Source organism: Camelus bactrianus, chromosome 17 (assembly GCF_048773025.1).
Source record: "Camelus bactrianus isolate YW-2024 breed Bactrian camel chromosome 17, ASM4877302v1, whole genome shotgun sequence".
NCBI classification, from domain to species: Eukaryota; Metazoa; Chordata; class Mammalia; order Artiodactyla; family Camelidae; genus Camelus; species Camelus bactrianus.
Genome location: NC_133555.1, coordinates 31257425 through 31278301, shown reverse-complemented (window position 1 = coordinate 31278301; position 20877 = coordinate 31257425). Strand labels below are relative to the sequence as shown.

The following is a 20877-nucleotide window of genomic DNA, read 5'->3' as shown; positions in this document are numbered from 1 at the left end:
CAAGTGATCTATTCTCTATTACTACATTTCTGTCTTTTTGAGAATGTCAGATAAATGGAATACTGGCTTCTTTTATTTAGCATAATGACACTGAGATTCATTCAAGCTGTTGTATGGTATTAATGTTCATGCCTTTTTATTACTGAGTAGTGTGCTACCATATGACTGCATTATGTTTTTTAACCTTTCACCCATAGGAGGACATTTGTATTTTTGCCAGTTTTTGGTGATTAAATACAGCTTCTACAAACATTCATGTACAGGTTTTTGTGTGGACAAAAGCTTCATTTCTCTAGAGTAAATTGCAAAGAGTGGTATTTCTGGGTCATATGGTAAATAGAGATTTTGCCTCAATTTTTATAGTTTTATGTTTTACATTTAGATCTACTGATCCATTTTATGTTGATTTTTGTACAAAGTGTCACATTTAAGTTGAGGTTTTTTTTTTGGATATGTGGATATCTAATTACTCTAACACTACCATATATGGCTAAAAACTAAACTAAAAAGGTCTCTAAATATTACTATCACAGATGACAAAACAGTTGTCAAGTGTACAAAAATTCCTGTTAACTTGTATTTTTGTTCTTAAGAAGAATCCTAAAAAAAGATCACTAGATGGACATGGGATTTTTAGAAACTTAAGTTATATCTGGGCTATCTGACCGAGCATCTAGTGAGCACTATCTGTGTCAAAACAGACACCAAAAACAGTTTAGAACACTTAAGAGACTGGCTTAAGTGGCTTAAGAAAAAAGAAGCAGTTCTGAACTTCAGAGACACATAACTTTCTTGATACCATATTATGAAGATATATGCTTAGTATAGGAGTAGGTACTGAATGCTAAATGAATGGATAACAGGCATTTTTTCCTATTCAAATAAGTTAATCCTTGTATTAGAATATTATTTATTTAACATTCCCCATTTAAATAGGAGTGAAATCGTCTATGAAAGCTTATGAAACATCTTATCTTTTAACATACCTCTTTGTGAAACATAATCATCAACCAGTATCAATACCTTATGAGGAATGTTTGTAACTGAATTATATTAGAGAAAATATAAACTCAAAACACTGTTCTTAAAATGGAAGGTGTACATGTTTAGGAAAAATTTAAAAAATGAGAATTTTCATATAAAAATCCCTGCTTGTCATTTTCAGAGAGAAGCTGGATAATTTGGCAACACCAACCCATTTGGTAATAACTGGCTGGAACTGAGCTACAACTGACCCAGTGACACAGGGGGCAGGCTCTCCATTCGAGTCAATTCCACCCTGGCCCACTGTGGGCACCATCAAGGCCCACATGGTTTTGAGGACATTGGAGTTTGCAATACTTAATTCAACAGGAGCTAGAAGATGGGTTGTACTTTAAATGGTTTCCAGTGGGGGATGGTATATCTCAGTGGAGAGCACATGCTTAGTGGGCATGAGGTCCTGGGTTCAACTCCCAGTACCTCCATTAAATAAATAAATAAACAAATACATAAACCAACTCAATTACCACACTCCCCCAAAAAACCCAACCAACCAATCAAAAAAAGGTTTCCAGAACTTCAAATATTTTCTTACAGTTTTGCAGGGCCATTCTTGGAAGGCTTTTTTTGTGTGTTTGTTTGTTAATGAGAGTAACCAGTGTTTATAAGGATTGAGGGAAACGGACAATCACAAACAAACTTTCTGGAAGATAATTCTGCAATATTTGGTAAAAATCTTAAAAATGTCAAAATCTTTTGATCTACCAATTCCACTTCAAGTAACTTATCTTAAGAGGAAATTAATACTAATTAATACACCTTGCTCCTTGAACACTGGGTGTGGTGAGGCTTAAACAAGAAAAGCTTAACTACCAATGTCAGTAAAGAGTAAAATGAAAATGATAATTATGCAGAAACAAATTGCAGCAGTGGAAACCTTCACTCCCACTTCAGTGAAGCTTTGAAGGGCTGATGTCAAATGAAAAGCCAGGACAGTTCCAAAGCCACAAGGTTTGAAGACCACTGAGGAGAAGCTTGGCACGTAGCGGACAGTTCATAAATATGTATTGAATAAATTAATGAATGCATCACAACTTCCATTTTATTCAACTTTGGGGAGAGATGTTATCAGTTAACTTTAAATTAAAATACAAAACAGAAAGAAAAAAAAAGAATTCTAGAAAAGCCTCTCATTTGGGTAAAATTCCAAATGATGCTTAAATGAAGGCTGTGCATCCAACACCAACAACAGACTGTAGATATATGCTTTAGTATTACAGGGTGCAAATTATTAGAGTACTTTTCAAAGACTACAAACATTTCTAAGACCTAGCAGAGCCTACAGCGGGGAAGAAGAGGCGTGAAACTTTTCCAGAACTAACTCCTGCAGTCCAAAATCATTTTCTCCCATAGTAATTTTACAGAAATAGAAAAAGAACATTCTAAATTTTCTAAGGTATGAAAATCTCTTTCCCTATCTTTTAGGCTTAAAACTATAAGGTACATATACTTATTTCTTTTTGAACTACTTATTTCTGCTGGCCTGGAGCTGGCTCCCCAAGTCCACAAAGCCCCTGCAGGTCTCCTCCTCCCTTCTGGTCCTCCCAGTCAGCATGCATTCTCACCCTCTCATACTCATCCTTGGCTCTGCTCAGCATCTCCAGGATGTCGATGGGCCTATGGTCACTGCAGCCGTTGGCCTGGCTGGGACTCTGCTTATCCCGAGCTGCTTGCTGGGACCGCCTTGTCTCCTCTTCTACCACACTAGAGGAGGAGAACCAGGTGTTAAAAAGACCACTTTCAACACAATCTGACCTAAGAAATCTTTTGGTGTCCATCTTCCAAGGCTACAGGAAGAATGCCAAATGATAACACCGTCTCTGCAATACAAAACACAATGCTTGGTTATCTCATCCCAGGAATAGATGACTAACTATTTCACCATCTCATTCACAACAATAACAATATATTTCACTATCAGAAGGCCCAAAATTCCAAATTTCTTTCCAGAGTTGGTAGAAGTAGGTACCTTAAAAACTCTACTAAATTATATCATCATCATCTCTCTCTCTCTCTCTCTTTTTCAAAAGTATCTCAAAACCAGTCAAACTAACTGGGAAAAAAATTTGAAATAGACAATGCCACCGAGATAAAAGAGGGCTGCACAGCTGAACAACCTCTGTGGAAAGTGGGTATCAATATTGGGCTGGCACAAGGAGAAAGAAAAAATGGAGGTCTTGGTGAGTCTTCAAAAGTTAATGAAATCTAAAAAATAGTACAAATGAACTTATTTACGAAACACAAACAGACTCACAGACACAGAAAACAAACTTACCAAGGGTAAGTGGGGGGAGGGATAAACTGAGATTAAGAGATGCACACCACCATACATAAAATAGGTAACGATCTACTGCAGAGCACAGGGAACTATTCAATATCTTGTAATAAACTATAATGGAAAAGAATAAAAAAAACCCAGATATGTACATATGTATATGTATATCTGAATCACTTTGCTGTGTACCTGAAACTAACACAACACTGTAAATCAACTATACTTTAATAATAATAAAAAAAGTTAATGATAGCACTGCAAGCAAACTAAAGATTTCCCTTGATCTTGCCTTAAAAATCACTAAGTGGGTGGCTGAGGTCAGCGTGATTGTGGCAATGCTCTTTATTCTGACTGGTGCTGCTGAAGCTAAATTCTGCACTTGAAAACATATGAAGCAAGCACAGTTGAGGGCTGGGGCCTTCAAATCTATCTGAGGGGTTTCATTTCTTAGGAACATCCTCTCTCCCCAGCATAAAAGAGCTGAAGCAGTTGTAGCAAAATGTGAGAAACTGAAAGCTAGGTGGTGAGTACATGGATATTTTCTTGTTTCTTATACTTTTCTTTACGCTTGAAATAAAAACAATTAACTTTAATAAGGCAATTAATCTTTTTTTCTTTTAAAGATCCATTTAGGTTTCAATCCCAACTGTAATGAAGAGGCCTACCTACCACAGGATATTATGGGCACAGTCACAACTTGATAAATAACTGAGAACTTTCCAGACAGTGATGATGACAGGCAATAAAATAATTCAGTAGTAAAAGGTTTGTTCTTAGGGAATAAGAGGAACGGGACAAGAACAGGCCACCCAGTGTGGGCTCACTGCCTTAAAACAGCCTGTCCAGGAACTCCCATCAGTGTGTGTGGGATGGTTCTTTTATTTGAAAACACTAGGTTAAACAATAGTAAACAGTTTTTTTTTTTAAACAGCAAAATCATTCTGAGTTTTTAACATGCTAAAATGTATTATGATTCTCTAAGGATAGGTTTCTAGATTTCCCCAAATTTATTTGACCATAGAATCTTCTCTTGAAGCAGGATTCATATTTGGAAAATGCTGCTTTAAGATAATGGCATCGTTTCTCTGTTTAGTCTTACAGTTCTTAGTAGAATTATTATTTCTAAAACAAATGTAGAATCATGGACTTAATGGCAGACTCAACGAAGACTAGCATGTGATACGAGGACCAGACCGATTACAATAAATATTGCTTCTTTTCTGTTCATACTGGTAGTCAACTCTTGGGAAAGAAATATTGTATGTGACGACCGTGAGGCCTGCTGCAAAGGAAAAGAAGATTGGAGAGATATACACTGGTTATCTTTTGATGGTAGATTACAAGCAATTTCACTTTCTTTTTTTGTACTTCTCTTCATTTTCCATAATTAACAGGCACTCCCCTTTAATAATTAGGAAAAAAGAGTACTATTAAAATAGCTTATTATTTAATGTTCAGTTACAGGCCACATCAACCTGCATCCACCTTCATCAAGGATGGGTCACATAGCCTGTTTCTACTCAACACCTGCCATGCTGCCTGGCTTGCCCATGTTGGTATTCACCTCTCCCCTGACCTGGACTGGATCTGTGATTTTGGTTTAAAAGAAAAACATTTCTAATAATCACCGCTATTCACTCAGGAAAAGGTCACCTTAAAAACCTCACCACTGCTGAAAGCAGAAACTGGGTGGTGTGGAAGGGACCATAGCATGAGCCAGGCTTGGACTTTAAGGCCTCTTCCAATTCACACCCTGTGAAGAGTAATCTTGCCTCTCTTCCTTCCTCTTGAATCCCTAAATATGCCCCTAAGACTTCTGTAAGATCAGGAATAAAGCTCACTTCCATGAGTTCTCCAAATTTTATAGTCTATGTATAGGCAAACATTCAAATAAGTTCTTGTTAAAATAAGTTTCTGGCAGACTGAATTTCCTCTTTTAGGAGAGTCAACATTTTCCAAGTTTAGTGGATTTTCAACTTTGCCACTGATCAAAGAGAATTTCCAAATTTAGATAAAGTACAGGTCTAGAAGTTTGCTTGTTCTCCTATATAGCTTCTCAGTTCTTATTAATATCTTTTGGAATAAATCGATTTTTTATTTGGAGAATTTTTATTTTATTGCAGCTGTCAAAACAGTGATGGGAAGAACTAAATTTAATAGAATGGGCAATGACAGGCACATTCATTTAGACACACAATGTGCCAAAAACAATTCTGCCTGTATTTCAGGTTAACAGAGGTAATATTCTGAAATATGTAGCAAACAGAAGCTGTATGCAGGCAAAGTTAGAGCAAAGAAAGATAAAGTACACGTTTTTATCTTTGGTGACCAGAATGTCATTTATCACAAAGTTAATGTTAACATATTAGGTATTCTCTTCTGCCATAAATAGGCCAGACACTTGAAAACTCACTATCAACACTTACACAGGGCATTTGTTAATCACTTTCAATACCACCCCTGCTTCTAGTAATACAAGCTAAAAGCTTAAGCAAATGTCTCTTTTTTGAGCATTTCTAGTGAAGGAATCCTGAATGCCCTTCTTTTTCCTCTCTGCTTCCTGTTTCTAATTTCTCATCCTATTTCTAGGTTCAATACAATATTTTCACATAGGTCTTCAGATTTCTGCTTCATTTACCATCTGAAGCCTTGCCATAGGGGTATACCACCTGTCCTGATAGAGAAAAAAGCTCAAAATAGTTTCCTGTGAATAGCTGTTACCATATTTTCTCATTTGGGTTCCAAAAGCTCTCAATCTGCAGGAGAAAGTCTATATATTAATATACTCCAAAGTTTAGATATTTAAGAAAAATATTCTGGATTTCAGGATAACCAAGATTCAACAAATCTGTGTCTTCAGAAGTAATCTGTGTAATCAGAAGTAAGCTGCCTCTACTATCACTTTCAAAAAAGCAGTCAGCAAATAAATGTCTTTGTAAAGAAGTAATTTTTATCTTTTTTAGAGAAACCTTCTAAAAAGAAAGTCTGGTTCTAGAAAGCCAATATATTTTCAAATGAACAATACAAATTCACATGGAACAATGTCCTCCGGGTGCACACAGTAATAAATCTGGCCTGCCAGTGAGCAAACAAAGCAGGAGGCTGATGAACATCCAACTGAGACATACGAGCAGTCCTGGACTAAAACTTGGTTGTAGTCATGTACACATGTTTTAAAATGCAAAAATACCTGGAACTGAGATTTGGGGCCTAATCATTTATTTACACTTCCGTAGGAACTAGTTAAAAATTACACTGTTAAAAAAAAAAAAAAAAAAAAGACTGTTTTCTCCCAACATGTAGGTAAAAACCTTGTAAGCAAAGGGAATCTTGATTTGACAGAAGGGGAAGAGAGGTCCGCATTTCTGAGGTGATTCAGGCAAAAACTGCAAAGGAAACATAAGTGCACCAGAATTCACTGCCCATTGTAGCACCTCAGGGCCCCTCTAGCATATAAGTGGCCTGGGCTCCCAGAAACTGGACTGCAGACTGGCAGTACCAGCAATACAGATAAGCCACAGGGGTGGGAGATGGGGATGGGCGCTTCTGTGGGCCACTCTGAGAAAGGACAATGAACCTGAACCATCCCTTAGAACATCAATCCAATGACAATTAACTTTCCAAATTTCAAGATTCTGATTTAGAAAAACTCAATTGGAATATAATCCATTAGATGATTGGGGATTACTAAACGTAGAATCTGTATCAAAAATAAGTTCACTTACGAGATAATACTGTATAGCACAGGGATCTATATACAAGATCTCGTGGTAGCTCACAGCGGAAAAAAATGTGACAATGAATATATGTATGTTCATGTATAACTGAAAAATTGTGCTCTACACTGGAATTTGACACCACATTGTAAAATGACTATAACTCAATAAAAAAAAATGTTAAAAAAAAAAAACACCTGGGGACAAAAAAAAAAGTTCACTTAAAGAAAGCAGTCATGGATTTGTGTGAGATGAGCCACTAAACACAGCTCCACCTGCTCTGGTGGAAATCTGAAAAGAACCCAAGTCAGATGCACTGCATGTGGTAGTTAGGCTGTGCACTGGATGTACAGGATACCCTCTGGAGCTAGGCAGCTCCATGGCCCTAACCATATGTTTAACAGTAAGGTTCTGGTTAAGTTACGATCTGTCTGTAGGATTGGATACAATGTAGTCATTATAAATACTAGAGAAGACTATATAATGCCCTGGAAAAATGCTGTTGACATGAAAAGTAGGATGTACAGTATGATCCTTTTTTGTAAGTGCAAAGAAAAAAGTGTTGCCCATCAATTCCAATTCTACAAGGATCAAGCCATTGGCCACTGCAGTTGCCCACTGACAATACACCCTGAGAGGAATTCAGTATGCATAAAAATAGGAAACATTCTGTGCTTTGGATATACTGGCCCTTAGATAATTAAGATGCATAAAGGAATGATTTCAATGACCTCAGATCCCTGCATCTTCAAAGCAAAGCACTAAAATCATTAACTTGAGATATCTGTCCTTTATTGTTAGCAGTAATCTTTTGATGTTTGACTAGGTGTTTTTCTCATCAAAAAAGTTCATGTGTATCCTGGCTCCTTCCTTACCTCTTGGGAGCAGTAGTTCCTCAGAGCTATCTGAGAGGCTGTCTCCCAGGTTATAGTAAGGTCACTGAATAAAAATTAACTCACAGCTTTTATGTGCATTTTTCTTTCTGGATGTAAGAAATAATCACACACCTCAACCAAAGTACATGCAAAGAAAAAGACTAGAATGAAACAGACAAAAATGACAATACTGGTATTAGTAGGATTATAGATAATTTTAGATTTCTTTAAGCTTTTCTTTTTCAAATTTTTGTCAATAAATAGGAAATTGAGGGAAAATACATGAGTTAGTAGACTCTAGTAACAAAAAAAAAAGGGGGGGGGGGAGTCTTTTTCATCTCCCATATATAATTAGTTAAATCTATGGAGTAATAGAAATACTTACTCTGCCATGAGTTTGGCTATGCGGTGACAGTCATTCTTGTCGTAAAACCAGATACTGTATATTGACACTTGAAAAACAAAGGAAAACAAGATAAGGGGAAATGAGGTTTCAGTATTTGGGTATATGTAAGTAATATATTATATATCACAGAATTTACCATCAGATCCTCAAACTGTTAACAGTTCCTCAAACAAAACAAAACAAAACAAACAAAAAAACACAACCCCCCCAAAATCCTCCCCCCAAACTGTTTAATAATAATAAAATTATTAATACATTTAGGACAGGTAAAATTTTCAGATGAAAACTGTAAGAACAGTTGGTTTCAGACATCATTACCAGATCTCATTGAACTTAAGATGCCACTAAAGTGTAAAATGCACTATAAGACAAATTCAGGATAGAGACAAACAGGAAACATTCCATGCTCTGGATACTGGCCTTAGATAGTTGCATATCTAAGGAATAATTTCAATGAGCCTAGACTCCTAAATCTTCCCATACTTGAGATGTTTGTTTTTTTGTGATCATCTTTTGATGTTTCAGTAAAAAAACTTCTATATATCATTGCTCCTCCTTTACCTTTTTAGAACAGTTCTTCAGAGCTGAGAGGCTGTCTCTTGTGCTACAGTCCCCAGTAAGGTCCCTGAACAAAACTTAACCTGCAACCTTTGGGTTGTGTGTTTTTCTTCAGTCAACAATTTTAAGGTAACTTCCAAATTGATAGTCAAATATGGGGGAAAAAATGACTTAATCGTTGAAAACCAAGTTTTAAAACCAAACATCAGAATTTTTACGAGTCTCTTGAAACTTAAAAGTATAAAATTGATACTATATTACAGTAAAAACAAAGCTTTAAAAACAAATACAAGCTCCAGACTCATCCTATGATGAACCCTAATCACACGTGAAATGGAAGTGCCAAGGCTGAGCTCTGTGTAACACTTCACCAATCTTTTATTCCCAATATGGAGATCACCATAGATAGCCCCCCAAAACACTCGTGAATGGATAGATGAGTGTTATTATTAAAGATAACTATACATAAAAACCACTGTAAATAGCTTCTGGATAAGGCAGATTATAATACTGAGTATATACATCAAAACAGATATATGGATAGGCATGGCTCATTGGTACCATGTGCACCCACCATGACACTCAAAGCGCATCTTAGACTGCACTCCTTTCTATACTTACCATGAGTCTCTGGCACAGGAAGGGCAGGTATAATTATGCTTTTTTTTTTTAAATTAAACTTTTAGTTTTGAAATGTAGCTTCACATGCAACTGTAAAAAATAAAAAGACCCTGTGTGCCCTTTAATTTGTTTCCTCTAATGGTAACATTTTGTAAAACTATAACATAATATCAGGCCAGACTACTGACACTGATACAATTAAGATACAGTATAGTGCTTACTTTGGCAGCACATATACTACGTATTACAATTGGAAAAACACAGAGAAGATTAGCATGGCCCCTGCGAAAGGATGACATGAAAATTTGTGAAGTGTCCATATTTTTTAAGGGATAAATTGGGAGTTCGAGATTTGCAGATACTAACCACTATAAATAAAATAGATAAACAACAAGTTTCTACTGTATAGCACAGGAAACTATATTCAGCATCTTGTAGTAACCTATAGAGACAAAGACTATGAAAAAAAAAAAGATACAGTACATTTCCATAGCCACAGGGATCCCTGATGCCCCTTTATAGTCACACCCATCTCCCTTGGTCCCCGTCCCCCTCTCTGACCCCTGGCAAACACATTTGTGCTCCATCTCTATAATAATGTTGTCAATTCAAGAACGCAATATAAATGGAATTACAGGGGATGCAACTTTTTGAGATTGACTTTTCTGACTCAACACAATTCTCTGGATATTCATCTTAAGTTGCTGCTTGCATCAATAGTTTGTTCCCATTTTTTGCTGAGGAAGTATTTCATGGTACGGATGTATTAGTTCATTTAACCATTTATCTACTGAAGGACATCTGGAGTGTTTCCAGTTTGGGCTATTATGAATAAAGATGCTATAAATGTTCACGTACAGGTTTTTGTGAACCTAAGTTCTCATTTCTCTGGGTTAAATGCCCAAAAGTACAGCTTGTTTTCAGTCTTAGAGGGAAAACATTCAGCCTTTCACTTATAAAATGGTGGATTATACCGATTGATTTTTAATACTGAACCAGCTTTGCAGATATGGAATAAAGTCCATTTAAGGCATAATTTATATTTCTTTTCTATATGTTGTTGGCTTTGCTAATATCTGGTTAAGGATTTTTTTTCATCTAAGTTCATGAGATACTAGTTTGTAGTTCTTTGTACTGTCTTGTTTGGGTATTAGAGTAAATACTGGCTTTACAGAATCAGTTGAGAAGAGTTCTCTCCTTTTCTGTTTTCCAGAAGAAACTGTGTTAAAATTCATGTTAATTCTTTGAATTCTCCAGTAAAACCCATATGGGCCTGGAGATTCCTTTTTTGGGAGCTTTAAAATTATGAATTCAATTCCTTTCATGGCTACAGGATTAATCGTGTTATCTATCTTATTTTGGTTGAATTTTAGTTTGTTGTTTTCAAGGAATTGGTCTATTTCTTCTAAGCTGTCAAGCTGATGAGTGTAAAGTTGTTCATAGCATTCTCTTACTACAGAAGACATATAGTAACATTGTAAGTAGATAGAGTAGAGGGTTCCCAGAGAAAGAGAACCAAGCTTCTTGACAGAAGAGAAGCCATTTTTGGCCTAAGCCATTTTGTGATCTAAGCCTGGCCACAATGCTTGCCCTTGAAGAGGTCTCAGTTATTAATGACCCTAAGAGAATAAAAGAATGCAGAAACAAACTCTTATCAGGCAAGAGAAGTAACAGGAAAGACAATATATCAGTTGTAAAGCCTCCCAATTCTGTTTCAATGAAAAGATTAGCCTGAAGCACTCAACCACCAAATCGACTGGAACCTAAGGGATGATGATGTTGACCCTTTCTGACCCTCATGACTTCAATCAACTAAAAGCTTGGACTCTGTTGACTGCCCAAGCCCCATCATGAATATGCATGTATCCTTACCTTAAAATTTCCCCAATTTTGCTGCTGGGGAGACCCAGCTTTTGGAAAGAGCCCTGGTATTCTCCTTACTTGCTGCAAGTAATAATAAATCCTTCCTTCTCCTAATCTTCCTTCTCTCCAGTCTTTGGCTTGGTTGTGTCTTTTGGCTCAATACCCACCAAGAGGTGAACCCAGTTTTCGGGTAACAATATCCATTATTTCATTCCTGATACTAGTAATGTGTGCCGTCTTTTTACTTCTGTTAGTCTTTATTAAAGGTTTATCAACTTTAGTGACTTTTTCAAAGAACTTTTGAGACAATGAGACAACTTTTTGTCTCATTAATTTTTTCTCTATTTTCATACTCTTATTAATGTCATTGATTTCTGCTCTCATCTTTGTTCTTTCCTTACTTCTGTAAGCTTTGAGTTTATTTGCTCTTCTTTTTCTAATTTCTTCAAGGGGGAATTTAGTAGGCTCTCAGTCAGTGTTGCCTGAAGGAATGGGAGGAATTTCCCATGGCTAGGTCACCAGGTGTGCCTTCAGTGGGGAAGGAAGGATCTGACCCTCAAAAATGAAGAGTGTTTCCCAGGCAAGGCTAGTTGTGATGTGATTCCTCCCCTACTCCCACCTCCCGTTCATGGAAAAGGAGGGAAGATACTACCCCAGTGGTCATTACTGTCAGTAGGACTTCCACTCCTTCCTGCCAATCTTGCTGGGCTCACCCGGTGTTGTCGGCAGGATTCCCATTCGGTCTAGGAGAGGAATGAGCCTAGCTGGGATACCTTCTGTTGCTATGTTGGAGGTCAAGAAACTCCAGGCCTGGGTCCCCATCCTCTGCTGGGTGGGAGGGCTGTAAGACAACCTGCTGCTGTGTTCTGCTAGTTCTGGGTCCTGAGCCAGTCTTCTTTCTACCTTTCAGAGTTTTCCTGATTGGCTCTTATGTTATTTCTGGTTTTTATAATTGTACTTAGCAGGGGAGAAGCAAGGGAAGAAAAACCTATGCCATTTTGTTTGGATCAGAAGTCTTATTATGTATTTTTATTTGAAAGGATGGGAAAACTGAGACTTATTAATTAACAAAACCAGAGAAAAACAGTCTTATGAGAAGAACTAGAACTCAGCCTTCTCATTCCTAGGCCAGTAATCCTGCCACTACATACCCAATGCCTCATTAGTTGAAATAACATAAAATATTTTGGTAGAAACAAGAAGTTAGTAACCTTCAATTATGTTTGAAGGCTAAAGCAACACATAAAGTATAAATAATTGAAGAAGTTAAAAATTATACACCAAAATAATGACAGAATGTAGAAAATACAAATGCAAGCACAAGAAATTTCAAATGAATTAAAAATCCCCTTTTTATAATTACAATTTGAATTCCATCAATACATATTAATATACATTTATACTACCAGTATACATTAATTTAGAAAGCCACTGTTAATAAAAGCTTTTTTTTTTTAAAAAATTGAGGTATAAATGATATAACATTATATTAGTTTCAGGTGTATAGAGTAATGATTTGATATCTGTGTATATTACAAAATAGTCACCACAATAAGCCCACTTAAAATCCATCACCATATTATAATCACAAAGAAGATTTATGTGGTGAGAACTTTCAAGATTCACCCTCTTAGCTACTTCCAAATATACACTGCAGTATTATTAACCACAGTCATCATGCTGTACACTACACATCCCCATGACATTCATTTTATAACTGGAAATTTGTACCTCCTTCACCTACCCACCGATTTCACCTTTTTGCCTCCCCATCTCAGGCAACCACCAATTTGTTCCCTACATCTATGAGCTCTATTCTTTTTTTTTTTTTTTTGAAGATTCCACATATAAGTGAGATCATATAGTATTTTTTTTCTCCTGTCTGACTTATTGTGCTTAGCATGATGCCCTCAAAGTCCATTCAAGTGGAAGGATTCCATTTTTTTTTAAATGGCTGAATAATATTCACACACACACTCTTTATCCATTCATCCATCAATGGACATTTAGGTTGCTTCCATGTCTTAGCTATTGTAAATAATGCTCCAGTGAACATGGGGGTGCACAAATCTTTTTGAATTAGTGTTTTTATTTTCTTCAAATAAATACCCAGAAAGTAGAATTGCTGGATCATATGGTAGTTCTAATTTCAATTTTTTGAGGAACCTCCATACTCTTTTCCATAGTGGCTGCACCAATTTACATCCCCACCAATAGTGCACAAAGATTCCCTTCTCTCCACATCCTTGACAACACTTAATATTTCTTGTCTTTTGATATTAGCTACTCTAACAGATATGAAGTAATATCACATTGTGCTTTTGATTTGCATTTCCCTGACAATTAGCTATATTAAGCATCCTTTAATTTACCTGTTGGCCATCTATATGTCCTCTTTGGAAAAATGTCTACTGAGATCCTCTGCCCATTTTTCTTGAATTTTTGTTCTTTTGCTATTGAGAAGTTGTCAGATATTATCAAAGGTATGATTTACAAATATTTTCTCCCACTCAACAGGTTACCTTTTCATTTTGCTGACGATCTCCTTTGCTGTGTAGAAACTCTGTAGTTTGATATATTCCCACTTGTTTATTTTTCCCTTTACTACTTTTATTTTTGGTGTCAAATCAAAAAAGTCATGATCAAGACTAATGTCAAAAAGCTTACTGACTGTTTTTCTCTAGGAGTTGTATGGTTTCAGGTCTTATATTCAAGTCTTTAGTCCATTTGGAGTTAATTTTTGTGCATGGAGTAAGACAGTGGTCCAGCTTCATTCTTTTACACGTGGCTGTCCAGTTCTCCCAATACAATTTATTGAAGAGACTGTCCTTTCTCCATTATCTTTTCTTGGTTTCCTTGTTGTAAATTAATTGGCCACATATGTGTATGTTATTTGTGGGTTCTCTATCCTGTTCCATTGATCTATGTGTCTGTTTTTATGCCAATACCACACTGTTTTAATTACTATAGCTTTAAAATATAGTTTGCAATCAAGGAGTGTTAATACCTCCAGCTTTGCTATTTCTCTGAATTGCTTTGGCTCTTCAGGGTATTTGTGGTTTCATACAAATATTAGAATTGTTTGTACTATTTCTGTGAAAAATGCCATTGGAATTTTGATAGGGATTGCACTAAACCTGTAGATTGTTTTGGGTAGTATGGACATTTTAACAATATTAATTCTTGTAATCCATAAGCATGGAGAATATTTCCATTTATTTGTCTTCCTCAATTTTTTTGATTAATGTCTTATAGTTTCCAGGGTACACTAAAAGCTATTTTAATGGTGATTTTTTAAAATTCAATTTGAAGATTTATTTTGAGTGTTTAGGTCCCCTGACTAATCCAAACTAGAGTTTCATGCTGGGGTAAAAACCTTTTATTATTAAGAAAAATCCTAAGGGTGAATTTCTTTTGTCTCACCCTGAATTAAGGTCATTATATTCCTCAGGAGACACTATGGCCAATCACAACTTTAAAAGTTTCCTTTTCAATGGAAATAAAAGTTTAATTGGCTTTTTCTATTGTCACTGTAGAGTTAAAACATTATTGATATACAGAGTGAGTAAATGACTTCATTTTAATCAATGAAGATCAAAAACATGGATATTTTTCTCTATCCTGTTCACAAGGGGGTTTTTCTGACCCCACGTCTGGCCATGTGTCCTACAGGTGACCGCATGTACTACCATGAAGCAGCTCATGCTTGCTTCTGTTCTCTGAGTCTTCAGCACACTGCTAATAGTCCCCTGTGTTCAGAATCCATTTTTATAGCCCCTCTTCTGTTCACAGAACTTCAGAACACTACCAATACTTCAAACAGAATCAATGTCCAATTAATAATGGATAATTCTGGAATATTTTACATGGGACACAAGTCAACAGATTAAATTTAGTTTTGACATCCCAATGGAAGAAGCACAGAAGAAGCTTTGTTACAGAGGAGATAATTACTTAGCATTATCTACTGCAGGGTCTTAGTTAATGTTTCTAGCAGCTAAGGATTGCTCCAACTTAGAGTGTATCAGATTGGGGCTCTGAAAAGACTCCATATATGGCAATTACATACAACTACCTTTCTGTAAGTATGCTTCTTCCAACCTTGGCTAAAGAACATACAAAACGTAAGAGACCAAAACCAAAAGATTCCAATTTTTCTCTAATGGACACCTCATACAACTTATAGGAATGAGAAAAATGATGATATGCAATACACCAGGCTCAGAGAGGACACAACATTTCTAGGGAGCTAAACAGAGGTTATTTAGGTATGTTTTCATATGGGATTTGCAAGCCAAATTTTAGGAAAGAATTCCACATTGATAATCAAAATAAACCCGTCAGACCTATCAACTTATTTTGACAAATCTTTACTTAAGCCCCCATGTCCTGCTCCTTTGAAGAAACACAGTATAATTTAGAAATAAGACACATGCTTTCCACTCTTGTACATTATCAAGTAAACTGCTAAAAAAGAGCCAAACACTTTCAAAGGCATGTTGCAGAAGAAATAAAGATAAGGAAGCCATAATGATAGCTTAATGGGTAAAGGATAAGAGTCACACTCGATTCTGCCAAAAGCAGACCTGTAGAGGTTCAGACACGCATCCAAGAATCAGCTCTGTCTGCCAACATATCAAACGCTCAGTCCATGCAACTGGCAAGGAGGGCCAGGGAGCTGCCACTGAGCCTGTCACTGTCACTGGTGAGGAAAGACAGACAAGTTTACCAGATAGCTAAAACCATGGAGGACCTTGTCTCCAAACCAAAGCTAAGTATTTTTCCCTCAAGAGAACTCACACTCAAAGGCCCAACACATTCTGCCAAAAATTTGCTTGCTGAAACATCCTCAAATAATTTTCCTTGACTAATTATATCACAGAGGACTTAGGGATTTGGCAATACAGTATTATTTTGCTATAGTAATGATGGCATCCTGTTTTATAAACGGCTTTTCTCAAGATAAAAGGAAATTATCCAGTTATTGGACACCCGTCATATAGCATGACTATTAATAGTTGTCCCAAGTAAATCATGCTGTATTGGCAAGTCACTGAAGAGTCAGGGGGTGTGGCAAGACATTTAATTACCTTTAGGCTGTATTTCCTTGAAAAATACTAAATGCAGAAAGTATAATCAAAATTAAATATTTCCATTGCTTTTCAAATGACTGCCCTTTTCTTTTGAAAGTATAAAAAATATGACTGACAAAGATTAAAATTATTGGATTACTTGATATCGAGAAATTTTGAAAAGCTGAGGAACAAGATTTTCCCATTTCCCTAGAGAACCCATCTGAAGTTCCAGCAGCCTACTATGATTTGACGTTATACTTCACTCTGCTTCTCATCTTGAGTGGTATATGGCACACATAAGATCAAGATCAAGATCAAGTGGTATATGGCACACACAAAATCCAAATTAATTTGGAGCCTCTGTAAAGTCCCTTGAGATTTCTAGACATCCTGTGAAATGTCACAAAAAAAGAGCTGGGAATCACTCTCATGCACATGTTGTCTTTTTGATTCATTTATTATTTAGATCTGACCTACTTTCTAAAAGGATTAGAGGAGACTGGAGATTTTCTCACTATGGTGCCAAGCAGAAAAGGGGGTTTGATAAAAGCTTTTTGGCAATGGTTTTAAGAGTTATACAATTTCTAAGGAGGATACCAACAAAGATCCCCTAGACCAGGAAACACAAACATGAAAATGCACTTTGAACATAGCCAAAAACATTTACTCTAGAGCAAGGAAGACCTTTCTGATTATAAAAGTACTATAAGAATGGAATGGATGATAAAACCGAAGCCTGCCCTCACAAGTGAAAAAGCAGATGCCTTGACAGATCATTTCCTTTAAGGCAAGAATAAACCTGGTGGCTCCACATCAACATCAATATGTTGGGAAAGAAAGAGAAGAGAAAGGCTCTGAGGCGGGGGTTAGAATACACACTTACAGCAAAAAAGGACAGAGCCAAAGACTGACCGACCTGGGGTTACGACAGGAGACTGTGGTAGACAGCAAACAAGCAGGTGAGGAAATGCCGTGAATCTGTAAGTTAAGGCTGGTAAACGTAACTTGGGTACCTCAGCAGCTTACCTTTTCTGGATATGAGAACACACATACTAAAACAGTACTGAACACTAACATGGTAGAGAAAAAGTCTATTTTCTAAAATTTAAATTATAATGTCTATTTAGTGAAAATTGATCAAAAGACAGGCTAGGGAATTTTTTAAATGCATTCTGCAAGTTCTTTGGTTTATTATTTTTAAATTTGGTACCCCACCTCCAAATTAAATCAAGTCTGAAAATATTCATCAGCAATGCTGCTTCCACAGTTCCTTTAATCCTGTAATTTCAGTATAGGATTCAGACACATGAAATGACCACTAAACTTTTTTGGGGAGTAGGAAAATAAACCTCAAAATATCACAATTGATGATTCCTATTTATAAACTTTTTATTCTTAAATCATGGGCAACCCTGAAAAAAAACAGTGAATGACACTAGGGTTTACCTCTGCTGTTAGGATTTCTTGCCACTCTTGTCACATAGCACTTGCCACTCCTTAAGACAGAGCCTCCCCTAAATGTATGCTGCAAGTGATTAGGGGAGTGCCAAATGTTGGATCTACCCAATCCCTACTAGGGGTCTATTCACCCCAGTGTCCCATACAGATTCGTATTATCATTTCTATGTATCATGAGGGACAACAAAGGGTGGGAAGCATGGCCCTTGGCCTCCGTGCAGTTGAGATCCTGTTTCCTAGGCTTCCAAAAACCTACACTTAAGGCTTTGGGAAATAGGTCAGACACTGGTGTAAGAAAAAAAGGCAACTTCTTTTCTCTCCTTTCCCTAACTTCTCTCCTACATGGTTTTCTACCAATTTACTAAGGGATCATCCAAACCAGGGTTGTAAGGCAAATGCTGACAGGGGTATAAGAGACCTCAGGCAGTGGCAGATCAGAGAGGCTGGGGTGGGCATAATGGCTATTAGTGCTTGCAGGAATGCAGGTGCTGTGTGGCCATACATGCCATTTTGCCACAAGAAGAAAAGGCAGATATCCAGATGTGTGTGTGAAAATACCCTAATTTTAAAATGTCGGCAGCAAATGCTTATCCTAAGCCTTCCTTTAACAAAAAGGAAAAGCTGAACATGCCTGGAAGCACTGATTCTGTAAGTAGCTCAGATCTGCCTGGACCCTCTTTAGAGGGCTGTCTTGCGGTTTATTCTGCTCACTCCAGAGCAGCTTCAAATGTTCTTGGACTAGTGGTTACTCTGTGTTTCAATTTTTACCTCCACAATGCACTTCACTTTATTAACACAAGGTGAAAACCTACAGACATACATATTAAGAACACATTTCTGCCACTTAGATACAAGTAATCGTTGCTTTCCTTTGTGAATTCTCAAAAGAGAAAACTTTAATTATCTAAAAGGGATAAATGGAGCACGCATGGTTAACTTTTAAAATCTTTACAATTAAGATAACACCACACACACAAAAAAGATAAAAATTCTTTTTTATCTTTCATAAAAACCTGACAACACTGCCTTAGGCGGGAAAAGCCTGTAATTAATGAGGCATAATGAAAATAGTCTGCTTTGGAAATTCTGAAATGTTCATGAACTCACAAAGTTAATAAGAGAGTACCTGATGGAGGTTCTACTAGAATACTCAGTAGCAGCCTATGACAGAAAGCATGAAAGATTTTTGAAATGTCTGACCTAACAGTGTCACCAGGACAGCCTTGGAGTCTAAGTCACTATGTTTTCATTGTGTTTTTACCTCTTCAATCTACAAATGTGACAACAGCAAGGCTCTTTCCTTATCTTGGTCCAGAAGGCCAGACTAATGCAGTGCCACAGATCCTTTCTCTTTCACTGATTGCAGAATCATACCAACCACAGCAATCCTGCTGCTGCTGATGGTGGAAGACTGCCTGCCTTTCTTCAGGCTAAGTAAGAAGCATTGTGCTTGATTCAAACATCACAAAGAATGAACTGTGGAACTTTAAAAATTGTTTATAAATTCCTCTTTCAGTTTGGAGGTAGAACTCACATTTTTTTGAGTTGACAAATTATAAACTTCTCTTGCAAGGAAATTTCCTGCAGTATGCTTTAAGTCTGAAGATTCATGCCACATGCCAACAGCCACCTACCATCTCTACTGTTCTGAATTTTGCCCTTGAATTGAGAAAGGACAAGCAGAGACTAAGGGGAGGGGGGAAGCACACACTACAGTACTTCTTCTGCTAAAACCTTCCATTTGGCAGCTGCATTTTCAACACTATGGAAATGAATCTCTCTTTTTCTAGTGATCTAATTTTAATTAAAAATGCTCTATATCAAAAGACTGATGCTCGATACAAAGGAAAAGTTGTAAGTGAAGCGGAAACGAAGGGGTACTTCGCGCAGGTTTTTGGAGGTAAGTTTTTAAAAATATTCAGTAGCAATTATATTTTTATTTTCAATTGGTCTTGTTATGATGATTTTGTTGTTGCTGTTAAGCAGGTTTTAGAGTGAAACTTTGTTGACTTTCCCAAAAGTACTTTTGGACTAAAGAAAACATTTTAAAATATAAAAAAAAGTGGTGTTTAGTAGAGATCCATGCCTTAAGGTTGGGTGAGGGAAACATAAAGAGCTGTCCTTGTTAAAATCATTTTCTTTCAGTAAAAAGATATCAAGTCTAACATGCAAACAAAGTAAAACAGTCACTTCTCTTTTGGCTAAAACCACCACCACACACTTGTCTGAGGACAGAATAGTTAGGTGTGAGAAGAGAAAATCTAGACTGTGTTACTCCTTCTAATTCATGGATCAGTACTGTTGCTAAAAATGAACAGGAAAAAAGCCACATAAATACCCTCATAATCTCTCCAGTGGATCACATTTTCACTATAACTGGCTTAGTCATTCAAACTGGCTACTGATTAATCTCAAATCACAGATCTTAAATCATTAATTTTTACCATTAATTAACAGGGTTGTTTCAGGCAGAGCTCTGACGTGAAAAGTTCTAAAGCAATTTAATGACTTTTGCTTATAATTTTCTAAGAAAATACAACAGAACCTCAGAACTAGAAACATAAATAAAACTCTTTGAAAGTACACAATAGTTTTAATCAAAATGACATGGCACGTGGTAAAGTGCTTAGCAAATGACATTTAATAAACATCAATGAATTAGGGTGTGTATCTGAATTAAATAATTACCTTGTTTGTTTAAAAACAAAGTAAAGGACAAAACAAATAGTTTTTGCAAAAGAAAGTCATTAAATGCCAGAATTGATTTTACAGAGCTCAATGGTCCTACAAATCTTTATCTTAATATTTTGATTAACTAGGTTATACTGTAGACTGTCTAGCTGAAAAGAGAAAAACCAGTTTTGCTTGCTTTTATCTTCTTGTTGATACACACATTAAATTTTGGATTTTTAAAGAACTGCTCAGAACCAATCTTACAAAATATTCTTGAGGCATCTCATAATTAAGTCACAAGTAAGCATATATATAA

The 20877-nt window shown here is 36.4% G+C and overlaps 1 protein-coding gene and 1 non-coding gene across 3 annotated transcripts in view; one reads left to right on the top strand and one right to left on the bottom strand.

The window, feature by feature from the left end:
* The window catches only part of DCP1A (decapping mRNA 1A), a 50205-nt gene that overhangs the window by 17290 nt on the left and 12038 nt on the right, over positions 1-20877 (bottom strand). For both annotated transcript variants that reach the window (XM_010969038.3, XM_010969039.3), the window contains exons 4-5: positions 8293-8359; positions 2607-2745 (exon numbers count right to left, since the gene is read on the bottom strand). In XM_010969038.3, the coding sequence (XP_010967340.2) occupies positions 2607-2745; positions 8293-8359 (206 nt within the window). The remainder of the gene's footprint in view (positions 1-2606; positions 2746-8292; positions 8360-20877) is intronic.
* On the top strand, positions 9717-9819 carry LOC123612579 (U6 spliceosomal RNA). The gene has a single exon (XR_006719867.1). It is a non-coding gene; the product is annotated as a U6 spliceosomal RNA (small nuclear RNA).